This window comes from Zeus faber, assembly GCF_960531495.2.
Source record: "Zeus faber genome assembly, chromosome: 19".
In the NCBI taxonomy this organism is placed as follows: domain Eukaryota; kingdom Metazoa; phylum Chordata; class Actinopteri; order Zeiformes; family Zeidae; genus Zeus; species Zeus faber.
Genome location: NC_137206.1, coordinates 3,778,056 through 3,794,965, shown reverse-complemented (window position 1 = coordinate 3,794,965; position 16,910 = coordinate 3,778,056). Strand labels below are relative to the sequence as shown.

The 16,910-nt window shown below is 48.9% G+C and overlaps 1 protein-coding gene across 1 annotated transcript in view; it reads right to left on the bottom strand.

The window, feature by feature from the left end:
- ptprn2 (protein tyrosine phosphatase receptor type N2) overlaps nt 1-16,910 on the bottom strand; it is a gene marked incomplete at both ends in the record, with an annotated part of 94,928 nt that overhangs the window by 49,511 nt on the left and 28,507 nt on the right. The window contains one exon of the mRNA XM_080020060.1: nt 1,455-1,519. Coding sequence (XP_079876186.1) covers nt 1,455-1,519 — 65 coding nt within the window. The remainder of the gene's footprint in view (nt 1-1,454; nt 1,520-16,910) is intronic.

Sequence of the window (16,910 nt, the reverse complement as noted above, 5' to 3'; positions counted from 1 at the left end):
TCTCTCTCTCTCTCTCTCTGTCTCTCTCCCCCCTCTCTCTGTCTCCCTCCCTCTTTCACTCCCCCCTCCCCTCTCTCCATCCCTCCACCCGGAGCCCGTCCTCCGTCGCTCCGTGGTTCATTGATGCTCCAGGAGGAATCACGACGCCAACACTCAGCTCCGTGTTTACAGAACGGTAAACACCGCTCCCCGGGGGGCCAGGGACAGATTCCTCCTCTCCTCCCTCCATCCCCGCATCCCTCCATCTCTCCCTCCCTCCAACCATCCCTCCATCCCTCCATCCCTGCATCCCTCCATCTCTCCCTCCCTCCATCCCTCCCTCCCTCCCTCCCTCCCTCCCTCCCGGAGAAGCTATGATTGCCTCTCATTATCTCCAAAACGGCTTCGATGTGACAAACAGCCCTTCAGACGGAGGAACAGAATTATTCTTTTTGTTCTTGGAAGAAGAGGTGAGACGAGGTTCAGACGGAGGAGGAGAAAAGGAAGGAAGAATGAAAAGGAGAACGGACAAGACGGGACAAAGGGAGAACGACAAGAAATGAGCAAAACAAGAGAAACGACACCAGGAGGTTCACCTCCATCCTTCATCCTTCTCTCCTCCATCCTTCATCCTTCTCTCCTTCATCCCTCCATCCCTCCACCCTTCATCATTCTCTCCTTCATCCTTCTCTCCTTCCATTTGTGAGAACTGGAACCTGTTGCAGTGTTTTGTTTCCATTTCGTCTTTTGTGTGAAACCTTTTTATTTCAGCGTCAAAAAAAATATTTTTCATCCCACAGTGACTCTCCTGGTTAAATAAAGCTTCAATAAGAAATGATAAGAAATATTAAGAAATAATAAGAAATATTAATAAATAACAAGAAATATTAAGAAATAATAAGAAATATTAAGAAATAACAAGAAATATTAAGAAATAATAAGAAACATTAAGAAATAACAAGAAATATTAAGAATTAATAAGAAATGATAAGAAATAATAACAAATAATAATAAATGATGAGGGAATAATATAAGAACTGAAAAACTGAAGGACCTTATTAGATATAAATGTAAAGGGGCCGACAGATCACGTGTTGAATTGTTCTCCTGATGACAATGTGGAGGATGAACCTGGTGATGGAGTGATGGAGGGGTGGAGTGATGGAGTGATGGAGGGGTGGAGTGATAGAGTTATGGAGGGGTGAAGTGATGGAGTGATGGAGGGGTGAAGTGATGGAGTGATGGAAGGGTGTTGGTTGTTGTAGTTTATCACCACTGAGACGGCAGAACTCTGGAAAAAATGAAATAAAATAAAATCGAAATCTTTCACTGAAAAAACACACACACACACACACACACACACACACACACACACCCTCTCACACGCACACATCCCCGCTTTAGGATTCACACACGTGCACACGCCGTGCGCACTCCCACAGATCCACACACACAGTGTGAGCAGCCTCACTTACGTCACTGACTCCGGCCTCCAGCACCGTCAGCCCCGTCTCCTTCTGTAGCCGCGACTTCTGCTGCACTGGAACATAGAACACAGGGCGTGCACGTCAGGGCGTGCACGTGGGGGCGTGCACGTGGGGGCGTGCACGTGGGGGTGTGCACGTGAGAGTGTGTGTGTGTGTGTGTGTGTGTGTGTGTGTGTGTATGTGTGTGTGTGTGTGATCTAAAGTGGCATGGAAGTGGCGTTGTGGCTGTTCTGAGTCAAATGTCAAAAGGATCAGAAAACGAAATGAGTTTCACACTGAATGACACAACGATGAGCAAGACAAAAGAAAAACAGGAAGTGCAGGAAGAGGAAAGATCTCATTGAATAAGAACCTATCAGCAGTAATCACCAGGAGATAACTGTGGCAAAACTTGGCAAATTGTAATTAATCTGACCTTCATTATGTAATAACATCCAGATTGTGTAAAAAACATCTTGAGCAAGCAGAAAATATTGTCACATGTTGTAACGACCTGTTACATGATGTAACAACCTGTTACATGATGCACTTGAAACGCACTTGATATGAATCAAAACAGCCCTTTTGATGTGTTATCACATAGTAATTACATAGTGCTGCATAATTACATATTCATTGCAAAAAGTTATTAGATAATAACAAATTTGCCCATTTTGGCAGGGCATGCAAAATGGTGCGTTATTACATAAATCATAATCATATACGAATAATAATAATAATAAGAATATAAAGTAGAATTCTGAATGCAGCAGAATAGCACTGAGTCCCAGCGGCTCCACACAGACGTATTTAACACCTCGTTTCTCTGCGTACAGAACAGATTCTTGACATTATATATGATAAAGTATTATTTTTATTTGATCTACAGGAACATGGAGCCTCTTCCTTTGTTCCCGACGCTCGCCGTCCATCGATCTGATCAAACGCGAGGCTTTGTTGGCCGCTCTTTTCTCATGCAAAGCGTCCGACCCTCCGCCTCACACATCACACGGCGACGCTCACGTTGAAAAACAAAATCAAAGACGCTTTAATAGATTAGAACAAATTACAGAATGAAAGAAAGAGAGGAAGCCCAGCGCCATTTTAATTGAGCGTGTTAGCATGTGAATGTGATTGTAATGGAAAAAATAAAAGGAGTGAAGACCAGACAGAGAGAGGGAGAGCGGGAGAGAGGAAGGGAGAGCGGGAGAGAGGAAGGGAGAGCGGGAGAGAGGGAGAGAGAGAGGGAGAGAGGGAGGGAGCGATCCTTTAAATCTCCCAGATGAAGGGATGGACACGCCCTGAGCAGCTCCTCCTCCTTCAGGCTTCGCTCTAATTACTCTTTTAATCTGCAGACGATTCGCTCACACCACAACGTGCAGCGTCTAATTAAGCAGCAACGCTCCCACCTCTCTCTCTCCCTCCCCCTCTCTCTCCCTTCCCCTCTCTCCCTCCCTCTCTCTCTCTCCCTCACTCTCTCTGGAGTGGCATCCATCAGCATCCAAAGATGGAGGCTCTCCATGGGTCCGACCCGGGCCCCCCGCAGGCTTGGGTCCCTAACTTCATTCTGGCCGGTAGGAATATGTGACCTCGGCCCCGGACTCTGAGGGTCGTCATGTGTGAAACCTGAAGGACCCAAGAGGAGGTGCCATCACCTCTGATCACAGAGCAACGTATGGACGGTGCTGTGCAGCTTCACCGGGACTTTTTTTTAAACGGGATCCGTCCGGATCCAGAAAACCGCCGTCCCGCCGGGGACCCCCCCTTCAGACGGGCGTCCGGTCGGTTCTGTGATGTCTCTTTTTTTTGGGGGGGGTCTCGATACTCATTTCATCCCGTGAAGCTGAAGGTTCTGGTTCACTTCAGTCCAACAGCCACTGCACGGCCTTCTGGGAAGCCGCCAAACCTGGCAACCTAGACATTTGAGACACACGCGGTGACGTGTCGAGCGCAGCGTTGAAACGTACACACGAGCAACTTTGGGTTGCAAGGTTGCACTGGGAGGACAGTGTGGAGGGTGTATTACAACCAACAACCTAATCTGGCAACTTCACTTCTCTGTCAACCGTAGAGAAATCCGGGGAGTTTTCGGGAGAAGCGGCAAAACGGGCGCACGGCGCTAACGCCTCGCATGGGCTCAAATCGGGAGGGTTGCCAAGTTCGGTCTGAAGGCCCGGGCTTTCTCTCGGCTGAACGTTTAAGACGTGACAGATCGCGTTGCTTCGCCTGATCGATGCGTTGCACACACTGAATTCTTCAGGATCTCATGACTCCTATATGACTCCTCATGACTCCGATACTCCTTATGACCAGACTGTCGGGCCCAGATTTCGGGGTGAAATGGCGACCTGATGCGTCCTCCGTTATCCAGGATGGAGGGAGAACATCCTGGTACTTGAGGAGACGGGGTAGACGGACGCCGAGGGTCTTTATCTCCAAATTGAAGCTCATTATCGTCTCGTGTTCCCTGCCACGGTATTTGGCGGCGGACATCTTGGATGAACATCCTGGCTGGGGGGGGGGGGGGGGGGGGGGGTAATTAGCCCCAGCAGGGGGGAGGGGGGAGGGAAGCTGCAGAAAGGTCACCCGACGTTTTGGTCCTAATGAGCCCCCGCCAACACCCCCGACCCGGAGGGACCCCACCCACCACCACCACCACCACCACACACACACACACACACACACACACACACACACACACACACACAAACACACACACACACACACACACACACTCTTGGTCCTGTGACTCGCTGTAATGTGATTAAAATGTTTCCTTGTGTCGTGGACTACGACGTTCCTTGAGCTCATGAATAAAAGGTTGTTGTTGCCGTGGTGATTAGCGGCGGCTGTGATGTCAGAAGAAGGCATCTCCCGCCAGACGCTGATTCATTTGTTTATATTGAATAGAATCCACATCCATTCCATCTCTCACACCCTTCAGGTCTATTCAGCGGATCCATCCCACCATAGCTCAGAACAAACAAAATGGAGGAGTTTATTACGGAGGAGGAGGAGGAGGAGGAGGAGAAAGAGGAGGAGGGGGTTGAAGAGGAGGAAGAGGAGGAAGAAGTTGAAGAGGAGGAAGAGGTTGAAGAGGAGGAAAAGGAGGAAGAGGTTGAAGAGGAGGAAGAGGAGGAGGAGGTTGAAGAGGAGGAAGAGGAGGAGAAGGTTGAAGAGGAGGAAGAGGAGGAAGAGGTTGAAGAGGAGGAGGAGGAGTGAGTAAGAAGAGGATGATGAGGAAGAGGAGGAGGAAGAGGAGGAAGAGGAGGAGGAGGTTGAAGAGGAAGAAGAGGAGAAGGAGGAGGAGGAAGAGCAAGAGGAGGAAGAGGAGGAGGTTGAAGAGGAAGAAGAGGAAGAGGAGGAGTAAGAAGAGGATGATAAGAAAGAGGAGGAGGAGGGGGGCTGTCTGACATATTATAGGATGGAGGGATTGAGGTAGGGATGAATGGAGGGATGGAGGGAGGGAGAGATGGAGAGAGGGGGGGAGGGAGGGATGGTGGAGGGATGGAGGAGGGATGGAGGGAGGGAGGGATGGTGGAGGGATGGAGGAGGGATGGAGGAGGGATGGTGGAGGGATGGGGGAGGGATGGAGGAGGGATGGAGGGATGGAGGGATGGAGGGATGGTGATAAAGAGCGGAGGGCAGACTGACAGAGAGTGACAGAGACACTGTGAGGAAGAGGGGTGAGACAGTTGTAGGTAGAGAGAGACAGTCACTGTGTGTGATCATATAAATGTTATTATTGAAATGATCACCTTCCTTATAATGAGCTTTTACACTTTGGAAACAAACAGGAACACTGTGCCATGACAATAAAGCACTCAGAGGGATGGAGGGATGAAGAGGGGGGCGGGAGAGATGGAGTGATGTGGGAGGAAGAGAGAGAGAGGCAGAACACTGAGTCCATACCTTGATCATTTCATATTTCTGTCTCAGTGGAAAATGATTATTGATGATGATTATTAATAAAGTTTTATTTAATACGTTTCATAGTTTATTTTCACTTTGCATTTATATTCTTATTATTTTATCATTATGGACTGTTTTATACCTATCCATCCATCCATCCATCCATCCATCCATCTATATATCTATCTTTTATTGAAATTCTAAAATATAAAAATATAAATTAGCATTCTAAATATGATAATGAATATTCTTAGATGTGTTGTTAATATGTCGTGCTCATAAAGCGCCTTGAAACACAGTGAATTGACAGAGAGGGATGAGTTGTTCCCCAACCATTCATCCACCCCTCCCTCCATCCACCCATCCCTCCATCACTGGGAGGTGGAGGATCCAGATCTGATTTGGGATTCCACTGGTGGCTTCTTATCAAAATGTTAAACAGTCGGAGGTTGCAGCTGCTTTATTTCCGTCGCCTCATTGCTGACATGGCAGCAGTGCTGCAGCGGTGTCGCTGCGTGGAGACGTCTCCGGACGTTGTCCCCAGAACAGGCGGTTTGGAGGACGTCGAACCAACACGAAATGGGTTTTACAGGGAGTGTAATGGATCTCTGATTGGGGGCACGGTGCCACCATGCCACAGTTTCTCTGTCGATACCGATTCTGAGAACTCTAACTCTCTACTTTAACGCGCTGTGGCAGTCGTAGAACAGGGGAGAACAGGCTTACGGTAGGCGTTCCCTGTCAGGATCTACGTCTGTAGACTGCTCCTCCATTTTACCAGAAGGTTCTGTAGCGGTAGGTCCTGAGGATCCCCGTCCAGAGCCGGCGATCTAAACCCTGGTGTCCCTCAAGGCGCTGTCCTGGCTCCTCCACTGTTCTCCATCAACACTGACTCCCTTGGTGGTGTGAGCAGGTGACTGTCTCTGCTTCCTCCTCAGAAACACATATGGAAAAATCCCCTTTTCATGTCTCCACCTGCACCACCCAAAGCTCAGTCTGGACCAGATGGAGCTCCTCTTCTGCCGGGGAAATACTCACACAGCTCTTTCCATGAGCACCGAGAACACCTCAGTTTGGCCCCTGGTACGACTGAGTCAGTGATCGATCAGTCAGATCAAGTATGAGTACTGACTATTGAGTACTCGTTCGTGGTACTTCGATACAGAGTACTTATATAAGTGCCGAAATTGCCAGTGATCTTTGTATCAGATATCATCGATCTGAAAGACCCTCAATGAACCATTTTCCAAAGGTAATCAATTCACTTCGTTCAGTAAATCAGATACGACGTGAACCTGAGTGTGAATAATAAAACATGAAATGGGTCAGAATGCATCACATGATATTGGAATCAGAGATTTAGCTCATGAGTACATGAGCAGAGAACCTGAACCCGGTACCAGCATCTGGGCATCAGTAGCTGGGGATTAGCAACGCTGCTGTTCAGACTCAACACATCCAAAAATACACAGAAGCACTTCAGAAATCCTGTAAATACGCCATAAATACACCGTAAATACTGTGTATCACACATCCTGCACGTTCTGACTGGATCGTCTGTTTCCCTGTTTTCCGCCCTCAACCGACGCATGGAAGTATTGTTCTGCGATCTAACCTCCAGCCTCAGCGGCGGCTGCGGTGCAATCAGCATGCGCCGAGCGCTGCGACCGACTCCCGTATCAGATGCATTACAGACCCTCCCCCCTCCAGACGGAGCCACCATGACACCTCCATAATTACATCCTCCTTATGAGGGACTCAAAGACCCCCAATAACACACCTGGATGGTCCCTGCACGCACACACACCGCATGCATGGACACACACAATTACACACTGTATAACATACTGGTGATACTGCTAACATGCATAGAGATAAAAACCAAGCAGCACACACTGATTACACACACTCACACACACTCACACACACACTCACACACACACACACACACACACACACATGTTTCCCTGATTAATGGCTTGTGGCTGCTCTGACACCGTGTGGAAAAGGCTTTTCACTCTGATGGAGGTTGACAGACGTTCTCCACGGCTGCAGCGGGAACCAGCTCCGGTGCAGGAAGCTCCAGATGCTGGAACGCTCCGGCACGTCACCTTCACGTCACCTTCACGACACCTTCACGTCACCTTCACGTCACTCCCACCGCCTTCCAGAGTGGCACTCCCTGGCAGGTGAGTGACGTCACCAAGCATGGATCTACCATATGAGCAGTGTGGGCACGTGCCCAGGGGAATGGGCTCTCCACAATGGGAGAAAAAAAAAGAACGTGTGCATTTTCAATTATTTTTATTTTTTATGTGGGACGCCACAGAAATATGATGCAAAGCTTGAACCATTCTCTTGACATTGATTATTATCCAATCAGAATGATATCAGAGTTGGCGTGATGTGTTTGGTGTGGAGAAGGAGCGAATCTCCTTTGTGTGTGTGTGTGTGTGTGTGTGTGTGTGTGTGTGTGTGTGTGTGTGTGTGTGTGTGTGTGTGTGTGTGTGTGTGTGTGGGAGGGGGGCTATGAGCTTCAAGGCCCAGGGGCCCCATCGAGTACTAATCCGGCCTTGGACATGACGATGCAAATGGAGCCTGACAGTCTCTCACAAAGGACGGAGAGGTCTGTGGATCGGCCCGATCCGGTAAACAGCAATGGTCTGGGGGCGCAGAGAACCACGTACCGGCCTCGAATCAAGTCCCACCCGGAGCAGCTTCCAGCCTCGCACCAGCTCCAACCACTAATGCCTCGTACCCTGTACCACCCTGGACCCCCTACCGCCGTGACCAGCCCGTCGATTTGTATGTGAAAGGTGCAGCTTGCGGAGCCCTCTGAGACTGTGCTGTGATCAAAGGCTGTAGAAACCTATCTGTACATGAGCGTTGTACCGCTTCAAACCTCGTACCGCCAAGAACCACCATGTACCCCCGGTGCCTCCCACAGAGTTGACCACCAAACCCATCCCTCCGCCATCTCTGAACTTGGGGATGAGGGATCCTGGGTTAAACCCTGGGAGTCCCTCAGAGCTCCGTCCCGGGGCCGGAGCGTTCGAGCCTGATCCGGCGTCGGACAAAAAAAAAATACAAATAAAAAGGCGGCGGCGCCTCGCTCCGCTCTGCTGCGCGATCAATAAGCAAACCTGTCAACATTAAGGAAATTGAAAATAATGGAAATGGTCCAGGAGACCCGTTGGGAGACTTGTGCGTAACGCCCCCCCCCGACCCCTGAAATGGGCGACCATTTCCATTATTTTCAAATCCCAGTGTTTAACTTGACAGGTGTATATGCTCCGATGGCGCAGGGCGCGGAGCACCGCCGCCTGTTGCTGTCCGCGCAGTTGCCACCAGGTCTCTGCAGACGAAGATGATTTCACTCTAACTGGGCGTGGCTTCTGTGGCGCCGCTGTTGAATGGGAGGTTTTTTGCAACATGGCGCATTTGCATAGAAAGGGGCCAATTTTGCGCCAAATGTATGAATAATACCTCATTTAAATACGTGCAAATAGCACCAGGGCACCCAGACGCCATTTGTGTGGCAATGCAGTTACCGGTGCATTTCCCCGTTGGCGGCGCTTAGACGCTCTTTCTCTAATCTGCGCACGTTTAGCGGCGGCAAAAGCCACGCAATCGCTTTGTGAATTCACCCTCAAAGTACGGAATATGGATGACCTTTTTTTTGTATCAAAACAGCGTGAAATGCATTCTGGGAGTTTACCAGGACTCCCCGTCTTCCTCGCAGACGGGAGGGGACAGAACACTTTTCCGCCGCAAAGTTATTCTTCGACCTGCTAAACAACTTTCATGTTGTTTTGCGGTGGAATTGCCTTTTAGGGAGACACTTAAAGGTCTTATCTTTCCAATTTCAGTAATTTCATATCGTTCCACGACATCTATTAAAGTCCATAAAGGGGAAAAAGGCTTTCATTTATTTTTCTATTATTATGCAGATGCCTTGTGTCCCTTCCAGCGGAACGTGCTGCACATTCAGTTTTACAAACCGTCTGAAAGCGACAGGTGAGTCCGTTCAGAATCCTCTCTTCTCACTGGGGGGGGGGACATCTAAGGGCGTGTTTATGCAAATGAGGGCTCAACGCCGGCAGGTGTGAGGTCACAGCTGGAGCCAAATGGAAATCGACCGTATTTTCTGGAGATTTCGGCTCTCTCTGCTCTACCTGCAGCAGAGCTCACGTTAGGATTATCACTGTCCAATGTGTCCAGATGGAGAGAGCAGCTTGACCGAAAAACAATGAAAATGTCGGAGCATTACCTGATACTTTGGACTGAAACTAATTGAAAATAAGCAAAAAAATAAAGCGAAAAGAAAAATTTCAGTGCTTATTGGACGTGTTTGTAATTCCCAGAGATTGTTTTTGTGGAGGTGACAAAGAACATCTTCACTTATAATAATTTAGAAAGTTGTGTCAGATCTGATTATTATCATCATTGCACAACGTCAGTCAAGCACATGAAGCATCAAAACTCTCGTTTTGTGACATTTGTGAAATTTATATATTTTTACATTTTTAGTTCAAGTCTCTGTGTCATGAAGTATTTCTGTGCGGCAGGTTCTTTTCTAAATCACCTCCGAAAAGTTGGTGTTTTCCGACTCACACGACTTATGATCTGGACCTGCAGCTTTCCAGGACCTCCAGGACCTCCAGGGTCTCCAGGTCCTCCAGGGTCTCCAGGGCCTAGAGCATCTCCAGGGGTCTCCAAGCCTCCAGGTCCTCCGGGGTCTCCAGGTCCTCCAGGGTCTCCAGGTCCTCCAGGTCCTCCAGAGTCTCCAGAGCCTAGAGGATCTCCAGGCTCTCCAGGTCCTCCAGAGTCTCCAGAGCCTAGAGGATCTCCAGGGTCTCCAGGTCCTCCAGTTCCACCAGGCCTCCAGGGTCTCCAGGCCTCCGGGGTCTCCAGGGACTCCGGGTCTCCAGGTCTCCAGGTCCTCCAGGTCCTCCAGGTCTCCAGGCAGCTCTTCTTTTTTTCTTTTTTTTCGGCAGCTTGACCCCGTCTGACTGATGATTCTCAGCGACAGATGGAGCTGATCTGCAGTGATGAGGTCACTTTGAAAAGTTCATCACTTCCTGTACTTCCTGCCTCTCTTCCTGCACTTCCTGTCTGTCTTCCTGATCCTGACGAATTGGCTTCAACAAAGCCTCTGATTGTTCTGATTTTCATATATTTCACTTCATCAGTTTACACGTAGGTTTATATTTCATATTTATCGTTCTCTTTATTGTTCTGACCGTTCTTTGTTTACCTTCACCTTAATTTTTCTGTTTACATTTATTTTATTTTATTTTTATCTTCAAATGTATCTTCTGGGGTTGATGTACATCGACAATTTCACAAGTTTATTTTTATTTTTTAGGTCATTTTTACTGTTTTTGTTACTTTTTAGGATTATATTTATTCTTTATCAACGGGTTTATTATGTCTGTCCGTCCATCTGTCTGTCTGCCTGTCTGTCTGCCTGTCTGTCTGTCCTCTCAGGTTTTAGACTCTTGCAGCAGGCTCTGTGTTTCAGAGCCCGCTGCTCTGAGCAGGAAGTCGGCACCGAGGCGCCATGGCCGCTCTGCTGGAAAGATCAGCTGGTCGGGTGTGAAACCTCGGAATTGTGCTTGAAAAGCGGCGCGGGGCGTGTGCACGCTCTCACGTGCACGGGCGTGGGCGCGCTCTCACGTGCACGGCCGTGCTCTCACGTGCACAGGCGTGGGCGCGCGAGCGTGCACGTTGTGGACCGTGTCAATAACCACCCCCCACCCCGCTCACCCATGCTGCTCTGCCAGTGATGCACGACATGCAGACGATTCGTTTAATTTGTCTCATTCATTCAGGCACATTGGATGAACTGAGTCTGAATCTGGATTCACTGAATCCGGATCTCAATTCAGAAACGAAACGAGTCGAGATCCGACTCTGGTTCCTGGCTCAGGAAGTCGTCCCTCGCTCACCGCGCGCTGCACCGACTCAACCAACGGAACCCAGAGTCCCACGAATGCAACCGCCTTTGCCGAGTGAGTTGTCAGGAGCCGAACGGCCCACAATGCACCAGTCAGTCTGCAGCCCGGTTCGCTCTCAGCGCGCTGTGGTGTCGCTGTATCTGTGACGTTGTAATCGCACCGTCGCTGCCGCTGTGTCAACGTGAAAGATTGACTTTGTCACAGATTTCGAACTTTTTATTATTTCACAGATTTTTAAAATGTTTCCATCGGGTTCAAATCGGGGGAAACTGAGTTTTCTAATGAGGACAAATCATCAGCTGTGCAGAGTCTCACACTTTGCACCAGAATCACCTTCCTGTGTGTGTGTGTGTGTGTGTGTGTGTGTGTGTGTGTGTGTGTGTGTGTGTGTGTGTGTGTGTGTGTGTGTGTGTGTGTGTGTGTTTTACACAGTGAGCAAGGTAATTAGAGTCTGTGATAGAAAGGCGCTGCTGTCGCTCACAAGTGGGCACACACACTCACACACTCTCTCACACACACACACACACACACACACACACACACACACACACACACACACACGACACACATACACACACACTACATCGTGTACAACTGTGACCGTGTGTGTGTGTGTGTGTGTGTGTGTGTGTGTGTGTGTGTGTGTGTGTGTGTGTGATGGCGTCCTATTCAAAGTGTTAGCCTGCACTACAGGCTGTACGAGTATTGAATATATATTTTTTAAATGTATACATAAAGCGACCCATTAAGCTGCCACACCCCCAGTAGCATATTTCAAGTATATTATTGTTACATTATTATTATTATTATTATTATTATTATTATTATAATATATACTTTTTCATCTTCTCTGCGACATGGTTGAGGTCTTGTGAGAACCAGAACATTTCAGACGTCTTGTCATTCGAGTTTAATCGATCGTAGAGCGTAGATCCACCTTCGGAGTAGAGATTTGTGAAAAAATGTCGCACTTTTGCCGGCAATAGAAGAACGTCGAGGCGATTTGATGAGTTTGAGGAGCGGCCCGCTTTGTGACATCATGAACACATGTTATTTAAGTCCGGTACCGTCTCTGTTTGTTCACATTCGGAGGGTTGTGCCGTGTAAAGTGGTTGCTCCGCGAGACGAGTGACCAGGAGACGACAGACCAGGTGGAGCCGATGCAGCGTTCAACGTAAACTTGGAAAATCGTGCTGCGTTTCATAGAACCCGGAAAACTGTAAAACATACCTAACATGACCTGATATTTTATCTTTGGTGCACATTACTTTGCCGGATTTATAAAAAAAAAACAAAAAACAAACGTTATTCTCAAAAACTCGCGACCACGTCTTGTCGAGTCCATTGTGTCCAAGTGAGTGATGCGTTCAAGATCCAGGGAGCTGCCAAAAAAAAAAAAACGGGAATTTGTAATACGATCATATTTTTCGTATTTCATGGAAACCTAACCTATCGAAAATGTAATCCAAGGTAAGAAGCCACCACTAAAATTATGTAAGTTCAACTGCCTTCGTAAATCTCTGTAAATAATTCACACCAAAGATGTAACATGAATAGTCAATCGTACACTAGAGAAACAACCATGTGACACAAACAGCCAATCGTACAGCAGGAGCGCCGGTGCTTCATCTGCTCTCTCCCCGGCTTGGCAGGTCTTCCTAAAACGCCAACTTGTACTGGTACCCACCCTCCGCCCAACCCGAGCCGGGCGCGGCCCCCGTCACCGCAATTAAAGAAGGAATCTGCGGTAGGAGAGAATTCCTCCGTCTGCTCCATTCGTCCCTGCATATAATCACAGAGCGCAGATTCGGGAACCTCTGAGGGTCCAAAACCTGTAATATGTACCTAACACGACTAAAGTGGACCCTGTGTATTGCTGCCTGTAGCTATAGTTTATTATTGTTACCATTTTTATTATTATTATTTTTTTCATTATTATTAATAATAATCGGCTTGAGCGCCACCGCGAGCTAAGACCTATGCTGAGAGCTAAGCATAGGAAGTGCTCTGTTGTTGGCTGCAGAGACCAGCACAAATAGTTAGTTTTAAAATAATAGTTAGTTTTAAACGCAGCTACGTTGGAACTTCTATAAAAAAAAGCAAATTCCCCTCAACCGCCCCTTCAAAGGCGCAGCGTTTAAACGGTGAATCGACAGCAGCGTCCCTGACGGAGCGCTGGTGTGAGGTGGGGACGCTCGGAGGAACACGGGCACTCTGAGAGGAGGGCGAGGGGAGAGAGGGAGGGATTGATCGCCCGGAGAGTGTGTTAACAGACAGAGCCCACGGGGGGGGGGCCGCCAGGACTGAATTAATGGACAAAATAAGAGAGACGTGCGATAATGTGGAAAAGAGAAGTGAGAGGGAGAGGGGGAGGGAGAGAGAGAGAGAGGGAGGGACGTGAGGGAGAGGGGGGGTAAGAGAGATGGGGAGGGAGAGAGGGAGAGAGGGAGAGAGAGAGAGAAGGTGAGAGGGAGGGTGAGAGAGGGGGAGGGAGGGTGAGAGAGAGGGAGAGAGAGGGAGAGGGAGAGAGGGAGAGCGAGAGGGAGAGAGAGGGAGGGAGGGTGAGAGAGGGGGGGGGGAGGGAGAGAGAGGGAGGGAGGATGAGAGAGAGGGAGAGAGAGAGAGAGCGAGAGGGAGAGAGAGGGAGGGAGGGTGAGAGACAGGGGGAGGGAGAGAGAGCAAGAGAGAGGGAGAGAGGGAGGGAGAGGGAGAGGGAGGGTGAGAGAGAGGGGGAGGGTTGCAAAGAAAGTGAGGATTGTGGAGAGAGACGGATCCCCGGGGGAGGGCGAGTGTTTCCAGGTAGAGCGGTAAAAGGTCACGGTCTCCAGTTTCCACTTCCAGGTGCTAATGCAACACCTCCCACGGAGCAAACCTCCCAGAATCCTCCTCTTCCCTCGGGCGCAGCAGCGGCGCTGGTGATAGGAGCCGGGGGTTTGGGGCGCCGGGTGGGGGCAGGCGACCGGGACGACGCCCCGCCCGCCGCCCCCACGTTTCTCATTTAACAGGGAAAGGGAGACGGAGGAAAGAGAAGAAGAAGGAGAAGAAGAATTTGTCAAGAGAGAGAAAAGCCCGAGGAAAGGGAAGAGAGGGATGAGAGGAGGAGATGGAGGAGAGGCGGAGGAGATGGAATTGGGGGAAGAGAGGGATGAGGTGGCTGATGAGATGGGGGAGAATCATCCCCGCCGAGCTCAGGCACCATCAGACCAGAGACATCCATTTAAAAGAGGATGGAGAAGGAGAGGGAGGTGAAGAGAGAAAGAGATAGAATGAAAGGGAGAGGGGAGAGAGAGGAGAGGGACCCCTGCTTAAAATGGATCTTCTCGATTTATTCGAGTCCCCATAAAACGCAGCATCACTACTTATCCAGCCAAATCACAATTCTCAGAGTTCCCGTCGAACGCGGCATCAGTTCCAACAAATTTTCTGAGTTCCGTGTCGTCTCAACCCGGTGCAAATCATGCGCAAAGCGACCGCTAAATGCCAATGGGGTCTGCACCGCGCCCCATGCGAAAGCCCCCCACAGACCAACACCCTGCACATGTATACCAGATCGGATGATGATGTCACAATGCGCCCCGCTGCACAAACTCATCCCGCTACGCCAAAGTTCTATTACCGGTAAATTTGCAACGTTTTTTCACTAATTCCTGCTCCAAATATAGGTCGATGTGGATCAAACTTGGACCACAACATGTCTGAAACGCCCAGAATCAAACGACTCTTCGTTCACGTCCGCGTTCAGCGGTTGCTGTGCGTCAGACACTTTTAGTTGCAACAATTCAGAGGAGAAAAGATATTCATAAAAATCCAAACAAAAACAATAGGTTTCCTGCCCTAATAATAAACATGAAGTTCCAAAGTGCACCTTCACAAGGTGGAGGATTATATCATTTATAATCATATCATACCATATCATATCATATCATATATCATTTTTCCAAAATCCCGTCCACACCAACGGGGTTTTAGAAAATCACTCCATCGACACGAAAACGCAAAGAAACATTGAAAGTGCTGACATAAGCATGTCAGGCCAGCGGGGGGCGGTAATATGTCATCAGACGTGACGTCAAACACCACAGAAGAAGACGAGGAGCTGGCGGCGTGTTGAGCTTCTTCATAATATTCACACACTGCTGTACGGACGGCGGTCCTGAAGCCGGAGGGACGTTTAACCCCCTGGTGGAGACACGGAGAACTACACGATGACAAACCCGAAAAAGGTGGAGTTAGGGCTACGCCTAAATAGGTGATTAAAGTGAAGAGTGCTAAGTACACGTAAACAAACTGGGCGTCGGCCGCGGCTCGTAGGTTCCTGACGCAGGTGGAGGCCCTGAGGTCGCCGTTTTCAACATGCTCCGTTTTACTTCCTCCACCCTGGAAGGTGTTTTTTCCAAAAGCTTGGTTTCCAGTTCCTAAAATGCCAGGAACCTACAACATCCACGTACTGAACGTGTGGACAGGGCTCACCGCTGCAAAATTTCAGACAAATAATTAATCTGAGCAAATCTATTTTAACACAAAGTTCAGAACTTGCAACTTTTTAAAATGACACTTCGCTAAGAAGTGATGTGTGATAATTCAAGCTGCCACGCCCGCTCGGTGGGAAGTAAAACCTTTCATTTCATCTCTCGTTCGCCTTTTTGTGACTGAGCGGGTCAGAAATCGCCAAACTTCAGTTTCACTGAAGCTTAGCTAAGCCAGTGGCGTTGAGGAGAATCTGCTTCCTATCGCTGGTTGCCATGGTGACACAAATGCACGACAATGCGCAAAAGCCATGATAAGGTGGAACTCTTGCAACAAATTAGTACGACCGGAAGGCAGCCGAGGCCAAGCAACTGTGAAGCTAGGCTGACTGGGTTATCACTCTACAGTGAAACAGTACAGATACAGAAACTTTCCAGTTCAACAGGACCAGACAGACAGACAGACAGACAGACAGACAGACAGACACTCTGGAGACCAGGCCGTGAGGTCCGGTGGACCAGAGCGGGTCGGTCCCGATGGAGGGAATTTAGAAAACGAATAAAGAGTGGACAAAAAACATGGACGTGGCGATGCAGCCGCTGTGTCCATCAACGCAGAACAACAGGAAAGGCCGTGAAGACGAGCGCTCAACAGAACTGGGACCAACAGGTGTGTGAACGCGTCGCTGGCTGGTCCAAAGAATCCCATCGAAACGTGCGTTTCCCCAAATTTAAATTTACTTCGGCAGTAGAAAAAAAAAAAAAAAAAAAACTACCTGAATAGAGATGTGGAACAAAGACAGAGAGCTCATTGTGTGTCCTTCATTGCAAATGTTTTGAAATGACCCTCAAAATCCATCTGTAAATCCTCCGGGAGAGAAATATATAATTATAGTCAAAGAGGAAGTACAAAAGCAAACAGCACTTTGAAGATGGAAAGCCCCAAATGTCAGCTGCCGGCTTTGAAGCTCCGGCCTCGCTTTGTTTCTGCCTCACTTGTAGCTCGGCAGAGCGGCCCGCCATGCATTCACCACGCCAATTTATTCTGGCTGCACCATTAAGAGAACACACACACACACACACACACACACACACACACACACACACACACACACACACACACACAC